Raw genomic sequence first — 21,883 nt, 5'->3', positions numbered from 1 at the left:
TGCGGGTTTCCCATGATGGGCATCTGGTTGGCCACTGTGAGAACAGAAGGCTCTTCTGATGTTCTTACAGTGAGGGGGGGAAGTATTTGATCGCCTGCTAAATTTGCCCGTTTGCCCTCCAATGAAGAAAGGACCAGTCCATAATCTTAATGGTAGGTTTATGGTAGCTGTGAGAGACAGAATAACAACAGGAAGGTTCGAGTAGCTACACGTCAGCCTCGAAATCTGACTGACTTGGAGAGGATCTGCAAAGAGGAGTGGGACAAAATGCCTCCTGAGATGTGTGCAAATCTTGTGGCCACCTACCAGAAACGTCTGACCTCTGTAATTGCCAACAAAGGTTTTGCCACCAAGTACTAAGTCATCTTTTGCAAAGGGATCAAATACTTATTTCACTCATTATAATGCACATCAGTCTCTGACTTTTGTCTTCTGGGTTCCTCGGGGTTTTCCTGTTGTTATTCTTGTCTCTCACAGCTACAATAAACCTTCCATTGAAATTAAAATTATGGACTGGTCATTTCTTAGTTAGAGTGCAAACGGGCAAATTTAGCAGGGGATCAAATACTCCCCCCCCCCTCACTGTATGTCTTGGGCCAACTAGGAGGCCCATCCCAGAGAACTGGCTAATATATTTGCACATGGGATCTTGCACACATCACGCCCCTGTCCTTAAGCACGTGTGTTGGGGCCAGCAAGGCCGGTGCTCCAGGATGCTCTCCCAAAGATCCTTCCCGAAGGTAAACCTAATTCTGATGCGCTTTTGGTGGTGGAGCCTCATCTATGGGACCCTCCCTCCCCCTCCCCAATCAAAGTGGTTTGGCTCTCGTGTTGCTTTCTTTAGGGGAGACCCAAATACATTTCTTTTCAATCCACCTTTGGTTAGGGAAGTCAGGGCTACTTTCCCTCTCACACTGTACTTGCTTTTATTAAAGGTAGTTCACTGGGATTTGGGAGGGTGGCTGTGATGGAAGTTTGTGTCCTACTTTTATGCCGCTCTGTCAGAATTCACTGAAAATCTAAAACCAATTTACGTGTGATTTTTAAAGCAGGGTATTTTTACATTCTAATGTAACTTCGACTTGTGAAACTTTCTGAAAGGACTTACGGTCTTGAAAGCAGCATAAGAATCAAATAAATAAATAAATAAATACTGGGCATTTATTACAAGAGGCAGAGATCATTCAGCCAGTTCCTGGCTGAAAAGTTCTGTGTGTCTGTCATGCTGGAGAGTGACGTCTGCCAAAGCAACAAATGGCACCGCAGACACTGCAAGGCAGTTTGTTCCTCAGAACTGGCCGCCTTTCAGGCTCCGAGGAAGCCACCTCATGTTTCTCTTCTCCTCGTGTCAGGAGCAGAGCAGGCTGCACCCAACTGCTGGTGCTTCACCTGTCCTGGTGAGCCAGCAAAGGAGGCCCTCAGGCCAGTTCACAGGGCCAAGTCGGGGCAACCCCACACCTGTCTGGCAGGAGGAGCACAACACCTGCAAGATGCTCTCTGCACTCCACCTGCACCTGACTGTCACGTCCATACAGATCGTTACATAAGAACCTAAGAAGAGCCTGCTGGATCAGGCCAATGACCCGTCTAGTCTAGCATCTTCTTCTCACAGCAGCCAACCAGATGCCCCAAAGGGAAATCTGTGGGATGTAACATCAGCAGTCAAGTACAGCACTTCCTGTTTGCCTAGAGTGGACATGCAGGGGGGTGTTACTCCACAGCCAGGAGGACTTCCTGTCACACCTGGTCTGGAGCTTCCTCCCCCTGCGTGTGACCAGGTAGGTGGGCGTGACCCTGCGAGACCCCATTAAAGGGGCTGGTCATGCAGCCACCTCCCTCTTCATCCTCTTGATACTGATGTATTTTGCTGTCTGCTGGCCCTCAGCCAGCAGCACATGGGCTCATCCCCATATGGGATGAACTCAAACCCTCTTCTGTAACTCTAAGCTAAAGCCTGCCTTCAGGGATCCAACTGTGAACTGAATGTGAGTAAACTTATTATCATTATTTTAAGAGAAGACTGTTGTGTCTTTATTCTTTTTAAAATGGAACAAAGGAGATTTACCAGGAACAAACCCAATCTAGAGAAGCTAGATTGGATTCAAACAAATCCACCAACTAGCTTCCTGCTATATATTGGGGAATGTTGCGCTGCAGCTGTGTGAGGAAAGATACCATTAAATCAATATATCCTCTCCTAGTATCTACAACATTCCCACATGAACAAGACCTGACCACAAGAGGCCTCTCCCCTCCTGCAGTTGCCAACAATTGGTGGTATACAGAAGCATTGCTGCCTCTTCCATGGAGACAGACCTCAGCCTCTATCGTTGCTAATAGCTGCTGCTGGCCCTCTCCACAAATTTGCCCCATCCTCTCTTAAAGTCATCTAGGTTCGTGGCCATTACTGCGTCCTGTGGCAGGGAGTTCCACAATTTAACCATGTGCTGCATGAAAAAGTCCTTCTTTTTATCTGCTCAGAATCTTCCAATGTTCAGGCTCACTGGATGTCTGCGTTAGATAGATAGATAGATAGATAGATAGATAGATAGATAGATAAATTTATTGTCATTGTCCGTATATACACAGTATACACAACAACGAAAATCAAACACCCAAGACCGGATTCACATACACATTCGCAAGTATCTCCAACACTCTCATCCTATTCAGACATAATCTTAGAACATAACATAATCCAGAATATAACATAACCTATTAGAAGCATAGCATAACCTAAAACCTATCTCATTCCTTACTACTCACTGCTTGCTATTTCTTACAACTGGCCCTGAGATCATTATTTAGTGCAATCGATTTCCTGGAGATCGTTAGAGAGGGAGGAAAACTTTTCTGTCTAATTTCCCATTTGGTTCACTAAAACCTTCAGATGTGGGGGTACTTCACTGGGAACGGGGTGTGTATAACCCTGTTTATGGATTAAAAAATTGTTTGAAAGGACCTCAGAAGCCCCGGCCTTGCACAGAACTGTCTTCATGGCCCCTTAGCCCAGGACAGGCCCCTCCACTCCTTCTGGGGGCGACTGCAAGATTATTTTCTGTCCAGGAAGCAACTCTTCCAGGGTCCAGACCCAGGAGGCCCTTGCCTCCCCCGAACTGCTTATCAGCAGGCCTGTGTCGGAGAGCAACTAGGTGGAGCGATGTAATTGCTTTGTGTTGCCAAAACATGCTAAATGAGCTGGCTGGGTTCTGAATCCTGTAACTGAGCTTTTGCCGCCTGGTTGGTGGCTGGCAGGGAGCGATGGCCAGAGGGGGAACACGAAGTGCTCAAGGCCAAGGAACACGCGAGAGGGAGGGAGACAAAAGGCTCCACACCCTGAGCACTGCTTGCCTGCACATGTTCAGGCATTTTTTAAAAGGGTGGCAGGGACAGGGAGGTTCTCAGGGAACTGCATGCATGAGCAGAACTGCAGAGACAAAACAACAGACTGTGATGAGCCGAGCTTTGCCGCAGCAGAAGCAGCTCCTCCTGCAAAGGCAGAGTTGGGGGGTGGCGCTTCCAAGCCACAGTGGGTTCTGGGTGGCTCCCATTATTTAAGTGACTCAGCCTCTTCTCAGTTGCCCGGAATCAGGCCAGATAACTGGAGGATGTGAGGGAGGAAGGAAGGAAGAGGCTGATTTCATGCCCCTTTTAGGAGCCTCTCTCTGGTGTCCTTTGAAACGAAACAGGAACCCCAGTTTGTGCTGGCAGGGAGCAAGAGGAAGGAAGGTGCCTCAGGACCAGCATGGGGCCTGCCTGTGACAGGTTCTGGGTTCAAATCCTGAATATTTGGGGCAAATCTATCCCAGGCCTCACCAACTGCTGTCATGGGTTGCAAGCTAAAAAGCATCACTGCTCTTTGCTTGCTGCAAATAGGACAGACTAACAGAGCCGTGTGGACACTGCATGCCAATAACTGCTCACAATTACACTATAAGGAAAGAGACGTCAGCTTGCTCAATTAATCTGCAAGGATTATTCCGGTCACAGAGATTATCTCCATTGTTTAGCCCGTTCATCCACCAAAGGCAGACCAAGAAGAAACAAATTCCGAATACAGGGAAGTAAGGGTTAAATCAGTGGTTCTGAAATGAGATGAACCATCTCTGGGGGTGGGGAGGGGTTCCTTGGAAGGTGCTAAGAGGTAAGGGGGTGGAAGGGGTGTGTGATGGAGGCATAAACAACTATCAGATTTTGAGAAGCTGGTATCACTGGATCAAGTTCCTCAGTTTTGTTGAATTAATTAAATAGTTTAAACCGGATTTTGAATAACTGTGCAATTCACTGTTACTGTTTTATTGTGTTATTATCTTCCTTGTGAATGTTGGTTTTCACAGGGTAAGGAGCGCTGGGGATGAGTTCATAGAACCAGGGGAGCAGAGCTCCCAAAATGTTTGGGAACCCTTGGTTTAAATTAAGTACTAGAAGAAACCCCCTCGCTGTAAGACCAGTTGGAATAAGCTGCCTAGAAACCTGGACTTTCCACTGAGGTTCTGCTGTCTCCATCCTTGGGAGGTTTCAAGATCTGACAGGTAACAGCTAACCTGCATGAACTTCTGGGTGTTTAAAGCCAGCAGTCTTCTGGTCCACACAAAGCACTAGATGCCCACCCTTGATCCTTGCTGGGTTGGGAATGGTGATACTGGCACATGGTGGGCAGGAGCGAGGTCAGGGCAGGCTCATCATGTTTGCTTTGCAAGGGGGCTTCATCCAGAGCTTTGTGGTTCATAAGTGCCAAACCAGAAGCGCAAGCAGGTCTCACACCAAAGTATTTGGGAAGATCTCAGCAAAAGTCATCAGCATGCCAGGTACTAGCGGAGAAGGGAGAGAGCCAGGGCAGCAGCTGTCACCACCCTTGGCACCCTGCAGCCTCCAAGACTCACCTTTCCTGGAGATCGTGCAGACTCTGCTCAGCTCTGTGGAGACCTTCGAGGTCCTTCATCATCTTCTTCATGTGCTCTTTCGAGTAGCGGTTCTGGATGTAAGCAAACCAGCAGCCGCCCACCCCGATCACAATGGACACCACCAGCATGAAGTCCTTCAAGTGGTTATGACGGGTCACTGGGGAAACAGAAGTCACACAATGGCCTATTTAGACAAGGAAACAAGCCCACCTCTCCTCTCCTCCCTTCCTTTCCTTTGCTCTTTTGCATTTGATATACACCTGTGGCTGTGTTTAGGTCAGGCAAGGAAAGCTCCAAGGGCCAGGAAGAGCCCATAATAGTCAACTTTCCATACAAACTTCAGAACCGCACATAATTCTTTGCCTAAGGCAGAATCCTGTACACTAGCACACTGGACATCAACTGGTGGACGGGGATTTGGCTTAAAAGTGGGCCCTGGGTCTTCGCCAGCACAAGTCGGTCTAGTAGAGGACAGCGTCACCCTTAGTTTCAGAAAAACAGTGATGTTAGTCTGTGCCCTGATTCTGAAGTGTCCTCCCCAGAGAGGCACACTTCACACCAACATAGCGAGCTTTTCGGCGCCAGATAAAGATCAGACCAGGCGTTCTAGATTACAAACAGTTTCATTGGCCCTGTTTTGTTTCTTTGGATTTTTATTCCCTTGCCTTGCTGCACTCTGCAATATTTATTTGTGGTGTTACGTGTTTGTGTGAATTAGTTTATAATACAATTTGCAATCTCTGCAATCCCCCCCTGAAACTGAGTTAAATAAATATTTCACATTTTTTGTTTTATTTGTGAGCCACTCAGATTTTTTTTTTGTGTGTGTGTGTGTGTGTGTGACTGAGCAGTACAGAAAAGCTGCAGATAAATTAAATAGCGTGCATGCACAGTTATTATTCACTATTTGCAGGGATGCAGAAAATCCTCTCTCTTGAGGCTCCTCTTGGAGGGACCACTCCTTCTTCCAGCCTTCAACAGCAATATATTACTCCTGGGGATTCTTCCTGACTTTGCAGCGGTTGCTCCTGCCATGGTATGTTGCCTTGCTTCTGCCCACTGGCCTGCCAACATCCTTGTTCCAGTTCCCCCCCTCTCACCCCCTGGATGGACTTCTCAGTGGGGACACTGGCTGGCCATCAACTCTGCCCCAAGGCTGGCCCTCCCATAGCTCCAGCCCAACAGATCACCCTGCTTTCTTGGACTCCCCCCCTGGCCCAGCAGCAGCCGAGCCTCAGAAAGTCATATTCTTCCCCAGCTATTCTTAGATCATGTGCTTACAGAGCATTCCTGCAAAAGCACTAAATATACACATCCCTGCCTGAAGCATGAGCTCCGTCACCAATGCATTATTTACTTTATTTATGAATCACTTCCTACGAGGCGTCCTAAAGCGATTCCACAGCACAAATTAAAACGCAGCTAAAACAACTGCAAGTCGAAACCGTTTCAAATCTAGTGCAGAAACAAAGCAGGATAAAATAACTCCACTCAGGAGGCTCGTTGAATGGAAAGTCTTCATTGGAGAAGGTGGCTAGCAGGAGGGAGTTTCCAAAGGACATTGAAGGCCCAATTCAGACTTCCTATGGGACAGATCTGCTGAGAAGACGGTGTGTGCGGGATGCCCTGTCCTGAAGACTATAGTGATCAGCTGGGTATAGAAGGGGCCGGCCAATCTTCCAGGTACCCCGGCTCCAAGCTACATAGGCCTTTGTACACCAGTACCGGCATCTTTAACTTATAGTCTAGTAGCTATCTGGTGGCCAGTGCAGTTCTGTGAACAGTGGAGCAATAGGACGGCAATAGTCCTAGTTAGAGCTTGGTGCTGATAACGCCAAGGTTGCAGGTTCTATCCCCGTATGGGACAGCTGAACATTCCTGCTTTGCAGAGGGTTGGAATCAATGACTCTCCGGGTCCCTTCCAACTCTACAATTCTATGCTTCTATCCTGCCGCAGAGAGCAGTTGAGCTGCTGCATTCTCCTTCAAGGGCAGCCCCACATGGAGAGCATTGCAACCATCAAGGTTACCAATGCAGGAACCACAGTGGTCAAGCCATCCTAGTCCAGAAACTGTCTTCCCAGCACTCCTTAGCCTCTAGCAATAGAGATGCGTCCAGGGGCACTTCCGAGCTACAAACCTGCTCCTTCAGGGGAGTGAGACCCCATCCAAAGCAGGAAACTGGCCAATAATCCGCTCAGGAACTGCTCACCTACAATGCCACCAACCTGCCAGGATTCAGAATTTGGCTCTTGTCCAGCCCACCACTGACTAGAAGCCCTGATCCAGGGTTTGCACCACCTTTCCTGATTAAGCTACACCCTGGTGCAAATGGACCCTTGTTGCACGGCCACCTGATAATGGCTACTGTCAGTCACACGAAGTCTAGCATGGTGGGCCTTTTATCACACGGGGCGGAGCGTGGTATGAGACAGGGCTGAAGGGTCAAGTCCTGGGGTCTCCTTTGGCCTCCAGGCAGCCAGCAGAGTAAATCGGAAATTCCTATCGCAGAAACGGGTAATTGGAAAGCACTCCTCACTTCACCTAAAATGGTAAGATTCCTAGGAGGCAGTTATGTAACTCCTCTGCTCAGAGAAAGAGGAGATCACCCTGAGAACACAAGGACTCTTCAAAGAGCTCAGAGCAATCAAACCATGGCTGGATTTGGGGATTAGAGTGGCAGGGAGCCAAGGTTTCAGGAAGGCACTGCAAACAAGGAAAGATCCATCCTTAGAAAAATGACCCCGGGGTTTTGTTTCCTTATGGTGTATGAGGAAGCCTCCCACATTCTCTGGGTTGGATGGGACAACTGGAGCTGCAGCCCTCAAGCCCTCGTGTTGACGTCACCTGGCAGCAAACACTTCACAAAGCATCCCTAAGAATGGCCAGCTTTCGCTGTGACAGCCTGCACCTCGGAAGGGAGCTTCTGAGACTTGGAGAGGCCTCAAGAGAGACTCGTAAGAACCTAAGAAGAGCCTACTGGATCAGGCCAATGGTCCATCTAGTCCAGCATCCTCCTCTCACAGTGGCCAACCAGATGCCTCTTCTGGGAAACCCACAAGCAGGATTCAAGCACAAGAGCAACACTGTATTAACACTTGATTGGAAGCCGCCCAGAGTGGCTGGGGAGACTCAGCCAGATGGGTGGGGTATAAATAATAAATTATTATTGTCACTGTATTATTATTTCCCCTCCTGTGGTTTCTAGCAACGGGTGTTCAGAAGCACTGCTGCCTCCATAGCTAGTAGCCATCAAGAGTCATCCATTCATTTCCCTAATCCTCTTTTAAAGCCATCTAGCTTGGTGGCCACCACTGCGTCCTGCGAGTGGCAGTTATGAGCTGCGTTAAAAAGTCCTTCATCTGTCCGGAATCTGTCCACTCCGTTACAGAAAGCCAGGCTCACGTACTCCAAGCAAGCTGAACTTGGAAGAGCACCTGGAAAACTCATTGCTTCCTCTTGCTGTAAATCTCTGCCATCCCTCCTTTTACCATTTGCAAACTTTTTTGTGAGGCTAATAGCAGTCTGATGGGAAGCCTATGCAGCCACAGGACCCTGTTGGGTGGGGAAGGGGAGTTTAACTCTTTCCCTGCCACAGTCCTGACAAAGACCACTTCCCCCCTAACCGCTCTTTGCATTTCAAGCGAAATTGCTGCTGGTGGCAAAGCAGGCTTCCTTTCTAGTGGCTGGCAGCTGCTTCGGCGATGGGGACCATGGAGATTGTATGGGTACCGTGTGGGGTATAACAGCAGAAGAACAAGCATGGGTTTATGTGCTGTAAGGGTCCGTAAGAGATTTATACTTTGAGGCTGGTTACGGAAGGAAGCGGCCTGCTGTCTGCTCACATGCTGAATGGAAACACTCTTGGCTGGCTTGCTGACCAGTGCTGTTTGTTTACTCTCAGAATGGTGTTTTTATGTGAGATCCGAGGGACCTTTCAACCAACATGCTCTTAGGGAGGCCAGTCCTTATTTGGATGGCTCTGGGCAGGGCTGGGTCACTGAGAACTCAGCGCAGAAGAACTTCAAGGATCTTCTGGGTTGCTGGTTCTGACCCTCTGGTGTTGCTTCCTGGAGTATTTGGCTCGGGAGGCTTGCCTGAGCCATCAGATCTGTGGCGCGATGCCCCATTTCTTCTTGTGCCACACAATGATCTGGACTGGGCAGATGACTGGGTGGCAAAACAGAAGAGCCCCACAGACCCCACCCTGGGTCCCAAATGGACTGTGTGCCACCTCCCTGCTCCCTCCCTCCCTCCCTCCTATCCCCATCTTATTTCACTCTCTGTAATCACCCAATAATTGCTCAGGAGAGTTCCCTCTGAGTCCAGCGAAAACAAGAAGGCGTAGGGCTGAGTCCTTGAAGCGAAATGGAGCACTTCTATTTGTATTGGGTCAATTTTCTCACGGATGAGGTCCCTGGAGCCTCCTGGCCTTCCCAGAGCCCTCTTGATTGCACCAAAAAAACCTTTAGCTGCTCTGCACTGAATGCTTCTTTCCGGCCACGGTGGTGATGTCTGCTTTGCATCTTGGTGGTGGCTCTGGCACCTACTATGTATTTATTCTGGCACTGCTAATTGTGGGGATGGATGTTGCTTGCTGGCAGGAGCGCAAGAATCCAGACACCATGGCCTGCCTAAAAATGAGAACTAGTGCATAGAATCATAGAACTGTCGGGCTGGAAGGGACCCCGAGGGTCATCTAGTCCAACCCCCTACGAGGCAGGAATCTCAGCTGAAGAATCCTTGATAGATGGTTACCCAAACTCTGCTTTAAGGCCTCCAAGGAAGGAGAGTTCCCCACATTTGGAAGGAGTCCACTCCATGGTTGGACAGCTCTCACTGTCAGAAAGTTCTTCTTTGCGTTTAGTCGGAATCCCCTTTCATGTAACTTGAAGCCATGGGTCTATTTCTCCAGAGCGGGAGAAAACAAGCTTGCTACAACTTCCATGGGGCAGGGCTTTAGATATTTGAAGATGACTATCTTATCTCCTCTCAGTCTCCAAGCTAAACATACCCAGCTACTCTAACCATTCCTCCTAAGGCTTGGTTGTCATACCCTGGATCATCTCGGTCGCCCTGCTCTACACAAATCCTTCAGCTTGTCAATATCCTTCTTCAACTGGGGTGCCTAGAACTGCAGTAGTTCTGCAGCAGGAGAAAAATGGCATCACAGATATTGAAAGTGAGCCTATGGTGGAGCAAGTGAGAAGCCTTGGCTTGCTTCTGCCTTGACTTGAGCATCCCTCAAACCCTCTAATGCAGGGGTAGGCAACCTAGGGCCCGGAGGCTGGATCTGGCCCAATCGCCTTCTCAATCTGGCCCATGGACGGTCCGGGAATCAGCATGTTTTTACATGAGTAGAATGTGTGCTTTTATTTAAAATGCATCTCTGGGTTATTTGTGGGGCATAGGAATTCGTTCATTTCCCCCCTCCAAAATATAGTCCGGCCCACCACATGGTCTGAGGGACGGTGGACCGGCCCACGGCTGAAAAAGGTTGCTGACCCCTACTCTAATGAGTCTCCCTGGGTATCCATAAGGAAGCTTTCAGTCCAGGGGAGAGCAAGGAGGATTCACGAAAGGAACAATTCCTCCTCTTCTTCTGCACTTTCCTCAGAAGGTATTGCAATACAGTCCCTGGGGACTGGATCCAATTTCGCAAAGGCATAATGGAAATGTCCTCCTTGAGAAATGCAGCCGCACAAGAACAGGTCTGGGAGAAACACACACACACACACCCTCCACTTCTACTGAGAAGTCTGAAAAAGCCACCCTGCTTCAAATTGAATTCGGAAGGTGTTTAGGAGATGCAGTGGGCTGGTAGCTGCCCCTTCGCGTTCTTACAGAGACATCGTCAAAATTGCAGGACGGTGACCCTGGGAAAATCTGGGCGCACCAGAGTTTCAGCTCTGACATTCCTGTGCGCGGCGCCAGGAGGATGTGTCCAGCTCCGTGCTTCACAATGCCAAGATTTTGCAAGTGTTTTGCACTGAGAGAGACGTCATCAGCATCTGATGCTACAGGCAAAGTAACCAGAAAGAGGGTCAGTCCTTATCACGGTGCCTCGGAAGATGGAGTTTTGCTTTCTAGACCTCTCAAATGTTGTTATTAGCAGTGAATCAAGCTCATGCACAACTACCGCCGAAAGACTGTAATAACCTCTCATAAGGAGAGCCTGGTGCTGGATCAGGCCAATGGCTCATCTAGCCCAGTATCCTGTTCTCACAGTGGAAAATCAGATGCCCCAAAGGGAGAACTACAATCAGGATTCGAACACAAGACCCCTCTCCTGTGGTTTCCAGCAACTGGTATTCAGGAGCATTCCAGTCTCTGACTGTGGTGGCAGATCATAGCCATTGCTGCCAGAAGACATCTCCATGAATTGCCTACTCCTCTTTTAAATCCATCTGGGTTGGCGGTCATCACTGCCTCTTGTGGAAGCAAGTGCCATAGTTTACCTCTGCCCTGCGTGAATAAGTCCTTTCAACAGCCTTGCACCCACCTGCTGTGCACTCTAGGGGTGCAGGTTTGAACACAGGAAACGTGGATTCAAGTCCATGCTCTCCTCAAATCTCTGGGTGGCCGGGGGCAAGCCAAACGCCCCAAGAAGCAACCGTGCTGCTTCCAAGGGCTGGGGAACAACAAAGAATTCTCCCTTCCTAAAATGTTTGCATTTGCTCACCTTCCAAAGGAGGGCAAGACTGATCTCTGTGAGGCTGCTGCTGCTGCTGCTGCTGCTACTGCAGAGGAATCCTCCTGTGGCTTCCTCCACACACAGCCCCCCTGTGAAGCAGCAACGCTCACCAGATATTCTCGACAGAAGGTCTCCTGCATTTGCAGCGCTGCTCTTGTGCTTGCAGGCTTCCCACTGGGACACCTGCCTGGCCACGGTGAGAATAGGGAGCTGGGCTAGGAGGGCTGCTGGCCTGATCCTGCAGGCTCTTCTTATGTCCTTCTGTAACGCCCCAAGGGCCCTCTAAGGAGCAGGTGTGATGAGGAGGCAGCCGCAGCCCCCTTTTTTTGCTAGTCTCCTCCGTGGCTGAATAAATTGCCTCCGCCCCCTCCTCCCGCCACCTGCCTTTTGCACCATGGAGCTTGCCGGGAGAAACCGAAGCTCCAGCGCTATGGCGACAGGGTCAGACACAAACTCCGGCAGTAAACAAACACTGGGGTGCCCTTGGAGACCGAGCGCCGCACAGAAGGAATTTCGGAGCAAGCAGGCACAGAGCAGGGGGGCTCAGCCTGCTCGTGGGCTGCCCTGGGCTCCCCACTTTGACTTCCTGCCCTTCAACGTGAGCTTTTCTGCGTTTGCCCTGCGCTTTCCAAAGCGTGCTGGGATACGGTGACCTCAGCGCCTCTCGGCGGATCTGGCACCTTCCCACAGATCTCCAGCCAGGGCCTGTGCTTATCCTAGCGCTCACACAGACCGAAGGCGCACCTGAGATGACCCTCCCGTGGGGTGGGTCGTCGGAAGAGGGAGGCTGATCCTCCTGCTCCAGCTTCCCTTCCGCCGCCAGACCCATGAGGCACTTTCACTTCCTAGCTCCTGTCACCGGGCTCAAGAATCACACGATGCCAGGAGGAGGAGGCCCAAAGGACGCTGCTGCAGCCTCCTCAGTTCCTGGCTCACTTCACAGCCTGGGCCAGTTTCTGTACATGCAGCAACTGCAAGAAGTCAAATACTAATGTGCGAAGGGCACAGTTAAACTGTGGAAGTCCCTCCCATTCAGGAGGAGGAGAGGGCTATCGATAGCTACTAGCCATGCTGGCTGTCCTCTGTCTCCACAGAGGGAGAAATGCTTCTGAATACCAGTTGCTGGAAACCACAGGAGTGTTGCGTTCGAATCCTGCTCGCAGGTTCCTGTGAAAGGGATCTGCCTGGTCAGTGTAGGAACAAGATGTTGGACTAGACAGGCCTTTGGCCTGATCTAGCAGGCACTTCTTATGTTCTTGTGTGGCCCCTGGCTGCCAGGACCCTCAATAAGAATACAGTGGACGCTCCGGTTACGAACAGGATACACGTTCGCAACCCGCAGCAGTGTGTCTGTGCACACGCGGGTTGCGATTTGGCGCTTCTGCACATGGGCAACCACCGAAACTCGGAAGTAACCCGTTCCAGTACTTCCGGGTTTCAGCGGTCCGCAACCCAAAAAAACGCAAACTGAAGTGTCTGTAAGCCGAGGTATGGACTGTAGTAATTTTATTATTTGTACCCCATCTATCTGACTAGGTTGGTCCAGCTCCAAGCTTCCAACATAATATAAAAACACAACAAGACATCAAACCTTTAAAACTTCCCTATAAAGGGAAGATGTCTTCTAAAGTCCCAGCCCCCACTGGGAGAAATCCCCACTTGCCTCCTGCAACCTGTCCCCCCCCCCCATTTCAGTTACTGCCCCAGAGTGAGGCTGCCCTGATGCACAAGGAAGGCCCTTGCGCATGGCAGCGGGGATCGGGAGCATCGGCAGAGCTGCACGAAGGCTGTGGGTCTCCTGCAGGCGGCAAACGGCCTTTCCAAGAACTGCTAACTAATGGGACTCGGCTGAGGCTGCCGCTCAGCTCATTACCAGGCAAAGGCAACCTAAACACAATGCACTGGACTGTAAATATTTAGAGTGGCCAGGATATCTGAGCCCGATAATTGCAATACTTTGATTAATCGCCTCTTCCTGATCAAAGCAAATGGGTTTCTTCACGGCCAAAGTGCCTTTCAAGCAAGCTTTCTGTTCCTTGGGTGAATAGAAGGCCTAAATTCAGATTCTTCCCAAAAGGACGCGTCTGACATAAGGATCAAAGAAAGGGCCACAGAATCATAGAAGCTTGCAGCTGGAGGGAACTCAAGAGTTATCTAGTTCCCTCCCCTGCAATGCAAGAATCGCAGCTAAAGCGTCCATGAGTTGGGCTGGAGAGCACAGATCCAGGTCTCCGGTCATCACTGCTAGATAAAGGTAGTGATGGAAACTCCCACCCTCCACATTGGCCCAATAAATAAACCATTTATTTGCAAACAGAAAATTTTATCCCAGAATCGGTTTCACAGGTTGTGCTCTCCTTGTGCTCCCAAGCTGAGCAGGAAGATGGTGAAGCTTTGATGCCCCTCTGCCCTCAGTTACCACTATGGCCTCCCACCACTAAATCACCTTGTCACACCTTTCCCCAAAATGTTGCCAGTATCAGCAGTATGGCGAGCTTGTGGAAGGATGCCCTCCCTTTGAAAGAACCTAACAAGAGCCTGCTGGATCAGGCCATCTAGTCCAGCATCCTGTTCTCACAGAGGCCAAATAGATAGATGCCTGGGAGAATCCTGCAAAGCATCAGGTGTCCCAGAGAAGCATCGGTGGCACACCTGACGTTCAACCTGTGAGCCACTCACTCACCACAGCCTGTGAGCCGAGCAGAAGGAGACGCCAGCTTCGTGCTCCTGGGTTAGATCGATTGCAGCCACTTGGAATCCCACAAGGGAAAAACAGCACTTAAGAATGATAAATAAATCATCCACTTTGCTCTTCAACCACCTCTCTCCTAGAGTACTTGCAGGCCCTGAGGGTTTCCACACCATTTATATGGGCAGTTTAGATTTATTTCCTTTTCAACCAGAAGTTGAAGCAGTCCAGAACCAGCAACACAAGCACTTCTCTGTACGAACATCCCGACTCAACCCTAAGTTGCTCTGCTGCCACCTAACAATACTGCCCCCCCCCCCCAGCTCCTCATCTTGCCAATCCAAGCATGGGGGCCCGAGGTGGGTGCGTGGGTGGGGGGTGGTTTCAGGCAGCCAAAAAGGAAAAAGGTCCTGGAAATGCATGCATGGAAATTAATCTACCTGTCTGTCTAAGAGATTCCGAATATTCTGGTTACAGATTTCTGTCTTAGATGCTGAAGCCACATTTCTTTGGATTTCCCCCTTCCTTGTTCCAAGAAGAAGAGAAGAAGAGTTTGGATTTGATATCCCACTTTATCACTACCCGAAGGAGTCTCAAAGCGGCTCATATTCTCCTTTCCCTTCCTCCCCCAAAACAAAGTGGGGTTTTGAGTGAGGCTGAGAGACTTCAAAGAAGTGTGACTAGCCTAAGGTCACCCAGCAGCTGCATGTGGAGGAGCGGAGACGCGAACCCGGTTCCCCAGATTATGAGTCTACTGCTCTTAACCACTACACCACACAGAGGCAAGGCTGGGCCACAACCACTTAAAAGCCAAACCGACAAAGTAAATTCTATGCCACGAAATACCTAAAGGCAGTCCAAGTGTCAAAACCCAACTCCCAAATCACTCTGGCAAATCTTCAGGAAAGGGGGATTTCTTCTCAACTACAGGCAGCCTCCAAACTCTCTCTCCTCCATTCCATCCAGGCATTAAGTCCGAACAAGAAGAAAACTAGAACTAGCGCATACAATCGTAGAGTTGGAAGGGACCTCAAGGGTCATCTATTCCAACCCCCTGCACTGCAGGAATCTCAGCTAAAGCATCCCTGACAGACAGCCATCCAAACTCTGCTTTAAAACCCCCAATGAAGGTGAGTCCACCACCTTCCAAGGAAGCCCCTTCCCCTGTTGAATGGCTCAGAGCAAAAATTTATGCCAGGGTACTGGAGGAAGCAAAGATCACCCGTGTCGAAGTGATGATTCTTCATCAGAGTTGTTCCGCCTGGCCTTTGGCTTGGAGCCAATTTGATTCCCTCCCTCTCTCTCTCTTTTTCCCCCCTTTCTTTTCCTTCTCCTCCTGTGATGAGGCTACATTTTAATATTTTAATGTTCCATTATTTTAATGTATTTTATTTTTGTTTTTAAGTTGTAACCATTCATCTTGTTTTTATTATTGCTTGTAAGCCGCTCTGAGCCCGGCCTTGGCTGGGGAGGGCGGGGTATAAATAAAAAATTATTATTATTATTATTATTATTATTATTATTATTATTATTAACATCAATTTTGTTGGACTGGTCCTGTTGTGCAGATGCCTAATGAACATCTTCCAAAGCAACTACTCTATTCCAAACTTAAAAATGGAAATGCTGGTGGTCAACAAAAGAAGTTTAGAGTCTCTCTCAAGGCAAATCTTAAAAAATGTACTATAAACACCAGCAACTGGGAAACACTGGCCTGTGCGCACTCCAGTTGGAGAACAGCCTTGACCAAAGGCGTGGCTTTGGAGACACTCAGGATGCAAGGGAGAAGCGCGCTAAGAGGAAGGCACACTTGGCAAACCCTCACCATGATCCCACCCAGAAACCTATGTCTCCACTGTGGAAGGACATGTAGATCCAGAATTGGCCTTATGGACTCACTGTTAAAACCGTGTTTATGGAAGACCATCTTACTCTGCTACGAGGGATCACCAAAGAAGACAAGGAGTCCTTGCAGCTTCCGGAGTGCCTAGCGGAAGTACCCCGGAGGAGTTCCCCATCTACACATGTCAGCTGACACACTTCCCCCACATACAGTCGCCACGTGACCACATGAACGTCACTCACAGAGAGGCGGCCCAAAGAGCACCGTGTCCAGGGCCTTGAGCTGCAGCTTCTGCCTGTGGCTCCTGTCGGTCATCTTCAGGACAGTTCCTGTCATGGTGGCGTTGGTGATTGCCAACCTGCGGGGAAGAGGGAGGCGGAGGAGGTAGTCACATCTGAAGGGCATTTGGAGCAAAAAACACAGCTTGGCCAGGTAGCCCCTCAGGCAAGCTCTGCAAGGACCGGCAGGCAGGTAGGAGATTAACAGGCAGCTTCCTGGTCATTCACAAGGATATTTTACAAGAGCTATTCTCACTTCATAAAGAAGGAAAGCTTCCTTTGCTGGGATATCTTCTCTGCTCTCGCTAAACCCAGGGAGCTGGTTGTTAGCCCCCACAAATGTGTGAGAATGAGAAAGTGGCCAGATGGATAATTTTATTTATTGCATTTATTGCAATACTTCTTTATTATGTTATGCGTTTTTGTGTTTTGATATTGTAAAGCACCCTGTGATTCTCAGATAATAAATAATAATAAATAATGTGGCATTTATATCCCACCTGTGGGGTAGAGGTTAGTCTGAGAGGCAGTGAGTGACCCCCAGCAGGTCACCCCAGTGAATTTCATGGCTCAGCAGGGATTTGAACCCTGGTCTCCCAGGTCATAGTCCAACATTCCAACAACTACTCCACCGCTGGCCCATCGACACTATACGCTGAAAACAGGTTTGAAACTGACTTTGCCAAGGTACTGGGGATCTCCAAGCAGCGCTATCACAAAACCCTGGAAAACCACAGGCCAAAACCCAGCTTCCTTTTTTGCACCCCCGGAACTGACCTTGGCATGGCATGCCCAGAGAGCTGCAGCTTCCTGAAGGTCTCTTCGTACTGTGGCAGCTCCACGTAGGTGATGAGCCACTGCACCACCTCATCGACGGTCCAGTTGTACACTGAAAAAAAGGTGGGAGAGGGCAAGTCAGTGGCTGAACCAACCAGCAGCCGGTCTTCATGCCCCACCATCTCAGCTCACGTCTCCAGACCTCCCACCTCTCTCCTGTCACTGTCTGGCTCATCCATCTAGCTTTATTGTGTTTTTGGTGCCACAGGATGCCCCCAAACCTCTCTGAACCAACAGGAAGATGCAGAGAGGAACATAATTTCAGAAAATGCTGGCAAAGGCTGGGCCAATTGCAGGCTCTACAGTAAATCCTATGAGAAGGGGCTAAAGGGACAGGGGACGGGGGGGGGGGGGAAGGTCAGAGAATGTACAGAAGGATGTCAGACCAAGGCAGGGCAATGTAGCACAGCGGGAAGAGTGTTGGATCAGGGCCTGAGAGACCAGGGCTCAAATCCCCTGCTCAGCCATAATTGCGGGCAATTTGCTGCTAACTTGACGATAAAGTTCAGTCTCACACCAAACCATGCAGTCATCTGTATGTCTGCAGAGAACAGCTGAACCAATAAACAGGCTTTTCCCATTTTGTTTTTTAGCATGGCAATGTCATTGGTCCACTTATTTGGGCAAAATTAGAAGAAGCCCTTATTCCTCCTTCAAGGAGGAGACAAGGAGGAAAGACTCAACATGACAAAAAACAGACTGCTCCTCTCCTCCTGCCCCTGACAGCTCAGGGGTATCAAGAGAAGCAGATGTGGAAATCAGTTCTTAAAAAGCTGCTGTGAACTGGAAAGGAGCAGGAGGGTGGTGGCAGAGAGAGACAGAGGGAAAGGCAGTGTGGGCGGGTAAAGAAACTTAGGATGCAGCAGCTGACAACGCCCCCCCCCCCAAAAGGGAATATGGGATCTCTGCCTGAAGCCATGGGACTCTGGGACCTGCTCTCACCAACAGTAGGGAAGGAGTCAGGACCTCTGTGCAAACTGTGCTTTTATTTATTCATATCTGGAAAATTTACACGCCGCTTGGTTGTAGTAAGCCTCAAAGCGGTTTACAAGAAGATAAAGCAATAAAATCAATCAACATTTGCAACGTATGGAAGTTAAAATATGAAAATAGATTAAAAATCCACCTCAACTTTCTGAGCACCTGGCTGGGCTTGTTTAAATAAAAACAGTGATATCAATAGGCAGGGAGTTCCAAAGTGTAAGGGCTGCCACACTAAACGATCAAGCTCTTACAAATGTGAGCTACAGGTCAGGACTACAGAACTACTATCACCATCATGATTTATATTCCTCCTTCCCCCAAAAGAGCTTAAGGTGGTGTACACAGTTGTCCTTCCCGTTTTATCCTCAGGACAACCCTGTGAGGTAGGCCAGGCTGAGAGGGGGTGGTTGGCCGAAGGCCATCCAGGGAGCTTCATGGCTAAGCCACCATTTCAACCCTGGCCTCTCCCAGGTCTTCCTAGTCCAACGCTCTCTAACACAGCCACGCTGGCTCTCTTGAGAACTTCATCCAAAAGCAAATACTGAGGGGTCAAAGCTACTGGGACCAGTATGGAAAGATAAAATACAGCTATATTAAGGTTTCAATCATCAACAAAATGAAACCTGGTAAGTAGATGGCAGGGGGCACTCTTGACAGACGGCTTGTTCAAGTCTGTCCACATATAAATTGGGGTGCACGTATGAAAGACAGAGCCATGTAGGTGCCCATAACAGTACCGTGTATTTGTAGAGAATGGCTTATTTTTTAAAAAATTGCTTCAAGTCAAAAGCAAGGCTGCCACAGTGGTTCTCACTTCTCTGGAGGAGGTTCATTAGGAAGTCCGAAGTGCAGAAAAACCCTTAAGAGCCTGATGTGTGGCATTTCAGTGGAGAAAAAGTGGTTCCCTAAGTGTGTAGTGGGATTACCTGGGGGGCCAACAAGAGGCAATGGGGTGCTGGAGGTGTAAATGACTTTGAAACACGCTGGGATACCGGGATCAAGCTAATCATTGTTGTTGAATGAATTGAACTAGTTTCAATTGGCTTTGAATGTATTTGCAATTAATTGTTACTGTTCTGAATCTAATTGGGCTATTATCTTCCACAGAGGGTTGTGCAAACTGCTACTGGCACACGCAGAGCCTCCCTTTCAGTGCAACATCATTCACTGCCCTTTCACAAATGCTCAGTTCTATATGCTGGCAGTGGAGCATTTCCACTCTGAGGAAAGGTCTGGGACTCTGCAGAAAAGGCAAGGAAGAGGCGACATGCTTGAAGTTTACACCATTATGCACAGAAAGTACATAGAGAAAAGCCTCTCTCTCTCTCTCTCTCTCTCTCTCTCTCTCTCTCTCTCTCATAGAACTTGTGGGCATCCAGTGAAGCTTAATGGTGGGTGGAGTTTGGGAATCTAAAGGGTATATAAATATAGTTTGTTCTGTCTTTACTTTGTTTTGCTATTGGTATGGAAATTGGGAAAGTCGTGGAAGGGAAATTTTGGTCGACTTTAGGAAAAATGTTTAAGAAAAAATAATGAGGTATAAATATTGATGTGTAAATTTGGATAAGTTAAAATTGGTTATTAAAATGGTCTAAACTAAATGAAAATAAGGTTTGTAAATATAAATTGAGGAAATGGAAGAAAGAAGAAAAGTAAAATAATAACATGTTAGAATAAATTAATTTAAGTCAAAATGGAGAAATAAGTTAAGGATTTGCTGAGCTAATAATTTAAATTGGAATACAAGAAGGGGAGGCGTGAGGAGGTCTGAGAAACAAGTTAAAAGAAAATAAGTATTTGAACTTTTAAGTGTTTTTAATTGTTTTTAAGTTTTGGATTTTTGTATTTTTGTTATCTTTTTGCTTATATTGTTTATATTTTGTTTTTGTTTTTATATGTTTTTTCCTTTTTTTGAAAATGCTAATAAATATTCATTTAAAAAAAATGCTGGCAAGAAGCCCTTCCTCATGCAGCAGAGTTAGACTGTGGAACTCCCTCCCACAGGAAGCAGTGATGGCCACCAACTTGGATGGCTTAATGGGACAGATTCGTGGAGGAGAGGGCTATCGATGTCTCCTAGCCAGGCTGGCTCTGCTCTGCCTCCACAGCTGGAAGAAAAAAATACTTCTGAATACCAGTTGCTGGAAACCACAGGAGGGGAGAAAGTGCTCTTGTGCTCCAATCCTGCTTGCAGGTTCCACAGGCATCTGGTTGGCCCCTGTGAGAACACGATGCTGGACTAGATGCTGGACTAGGCAATCAACTTGATGGCAGGATTTAAATAAACATCCACATTACTAGCATCAGAAAATGCTTGGAAGATAGTGAAATAAAATGATGGGTTTCATTTTATTTTTATGTTTTTAAGGTTTGATGTTATGTTATTGATAACATTTTCTGTTGAGAGATAGAAAAGCGGGTGAAAATAGAAACAAACCAGAAACGCAAGTTGGGGGAAGTCGTGGAGGGGAGGGAGGGAGGAATATATAGTAAACCTTAAGAATTTGAGATGTATGTAATGAATGAAAATGAAAAATTTATTTTCAAAAGGATGCTGGACTAAATGGACCATTGGCTTGCTCCAAAGGCTCTCCTCCTTCTGTTCCTCTGCTCCATTCAGCCCTACAGGACTCCAGAGCGCTCACTCTGCCAAGCTCCTCAGAGGAGAGAAGAATCCTGCAGCCGGCATGTGGGCAGAGGCACAGCAGCCAAGCCTCCCCTTTGTTTGTTCAGACAATTTTGGAGGCAGACGCAGGTGGGCGGGCAAGGAAGAGCCTGGCAAACAGCCAGAGCCTGGCAGCAGCATGGGGTAGAAGAGCTTGGCTGGGTGGCTGGTCGCTTCTCGCTTGATAGCTTAGTTGGAGGGGGGCTGCCACAGACGTTGAAATCCAGCCGGGGGTGGGCGTGTTGTGCAACATGATAGGAGTGGCTTTAATAAGGCAAAATAACTGCTATGGGGAAACTGCCCTCAGCCGAATAAGGCTTGCACCTCAGAGATGGGACGTAGCAGGGAGCATGTGAAGGTCAGTCTCCTATGACCAGAAGGTGGTTTAAAATGTTGAGAAGGAGTGGATGAACTTTCCTTCAAGGAGGAAGATGACCTACCCGTGTGAGAGACAAGCTTGTCCCTGTGCTACTACATACCTCCGTAAGCGTAATTGTATTTTATTGTTATTTTGTTATTGTTGTATTCCTCTGCTTTCAAAAATGTTTTATTGTGTCCTTTTTCCTTTTCTTTCTTTCCTTACTTTCATAGAATCATAGAATCGTAGATTTGGAAGGGACCACGAGGGTCATCTGGTCCACACCCCCCACCAAGTGCAGGGACTTTTTACCCAATGAATCTTTGTCCATATAAAACTAAGTGCAGGGACTTTTCACTCAATGAATCTTTGTCCATATAAAACTAACGGTGGGCTGGACCTTTTCTAAATGCAGGACCAGGCGGTGGACAACTGCTCTTTCTCAAACACAGTGGACCTTTGCTTGCTTAAATGCTGAGCAACCCATGATGCTGGAATGCCCTACACAACTTCTGAGTAGGTCTAGTCTAGAGTTGTCCAAATCCTGGGAGGAGTCTGGCCAACCTGCCTGGGATGCTGAGAGGGGCAGGACCCACCACTGGGAATTCTGAGAAGAAGGAAAGGGGCCATCT

The 21,883-nt window shown here is 48.4% G+C and overlaps 1 protein-coding gene across 17 annotated transcripts in view; it reads right to left on the bottom strand.

Moving 5' to 3' along the window:
- Window positions 1-21,883, bottom strand: part of STIM1 (stromal interaction molecule 1) — a 106,279-nt gene that overhangs the window by 20,268 nt on the left and 64,128 nt on the right. For all 17 annotated transcript variants that reach the window (XR_014563578.1, XM_083736457.1, XM_083736455.1 and 14 more), the window contains 3 exons: window positions 17,185-17,296; window positions 16,372-16,487; window positions 4,884-5,061 (listed from right to left, as the gene is read on the bottom strand). Coding sequence is in view for 16 of the 17 variants with exons in the window: in XM_083736457.1 (XP_083592583.1) it covers window positions 4,884-5,061; window positions 16,372-16,487; window positions 17,185-17,296 (406 nt within the window). In the remaining variant the exon portion in view is untranslated. The remainder of the gene's footprint in view (window positions 1-4,883; window positions 5,062-16,371; window positions 16,488-17,184; window positions 17,297-21,883) is intronic.

The sequence above is a fragment of the Podarcis gaigeae genome, assembly GCF_964106915.1.
Source record: "Podarcis gaigeae genome assembly, chromosome: 4".
Classification (NCBI taxonomy): Eukaryota; Metazoa; Chordata; class Lepidosauria; order Squamata; family Lacertidae; genus Podarcis; species Podarcis gaigeae.
Note: the sequence above shows the minus strand (reverse complement) of the source record. Positions and strands in the feature narration are given on the sequence as shown.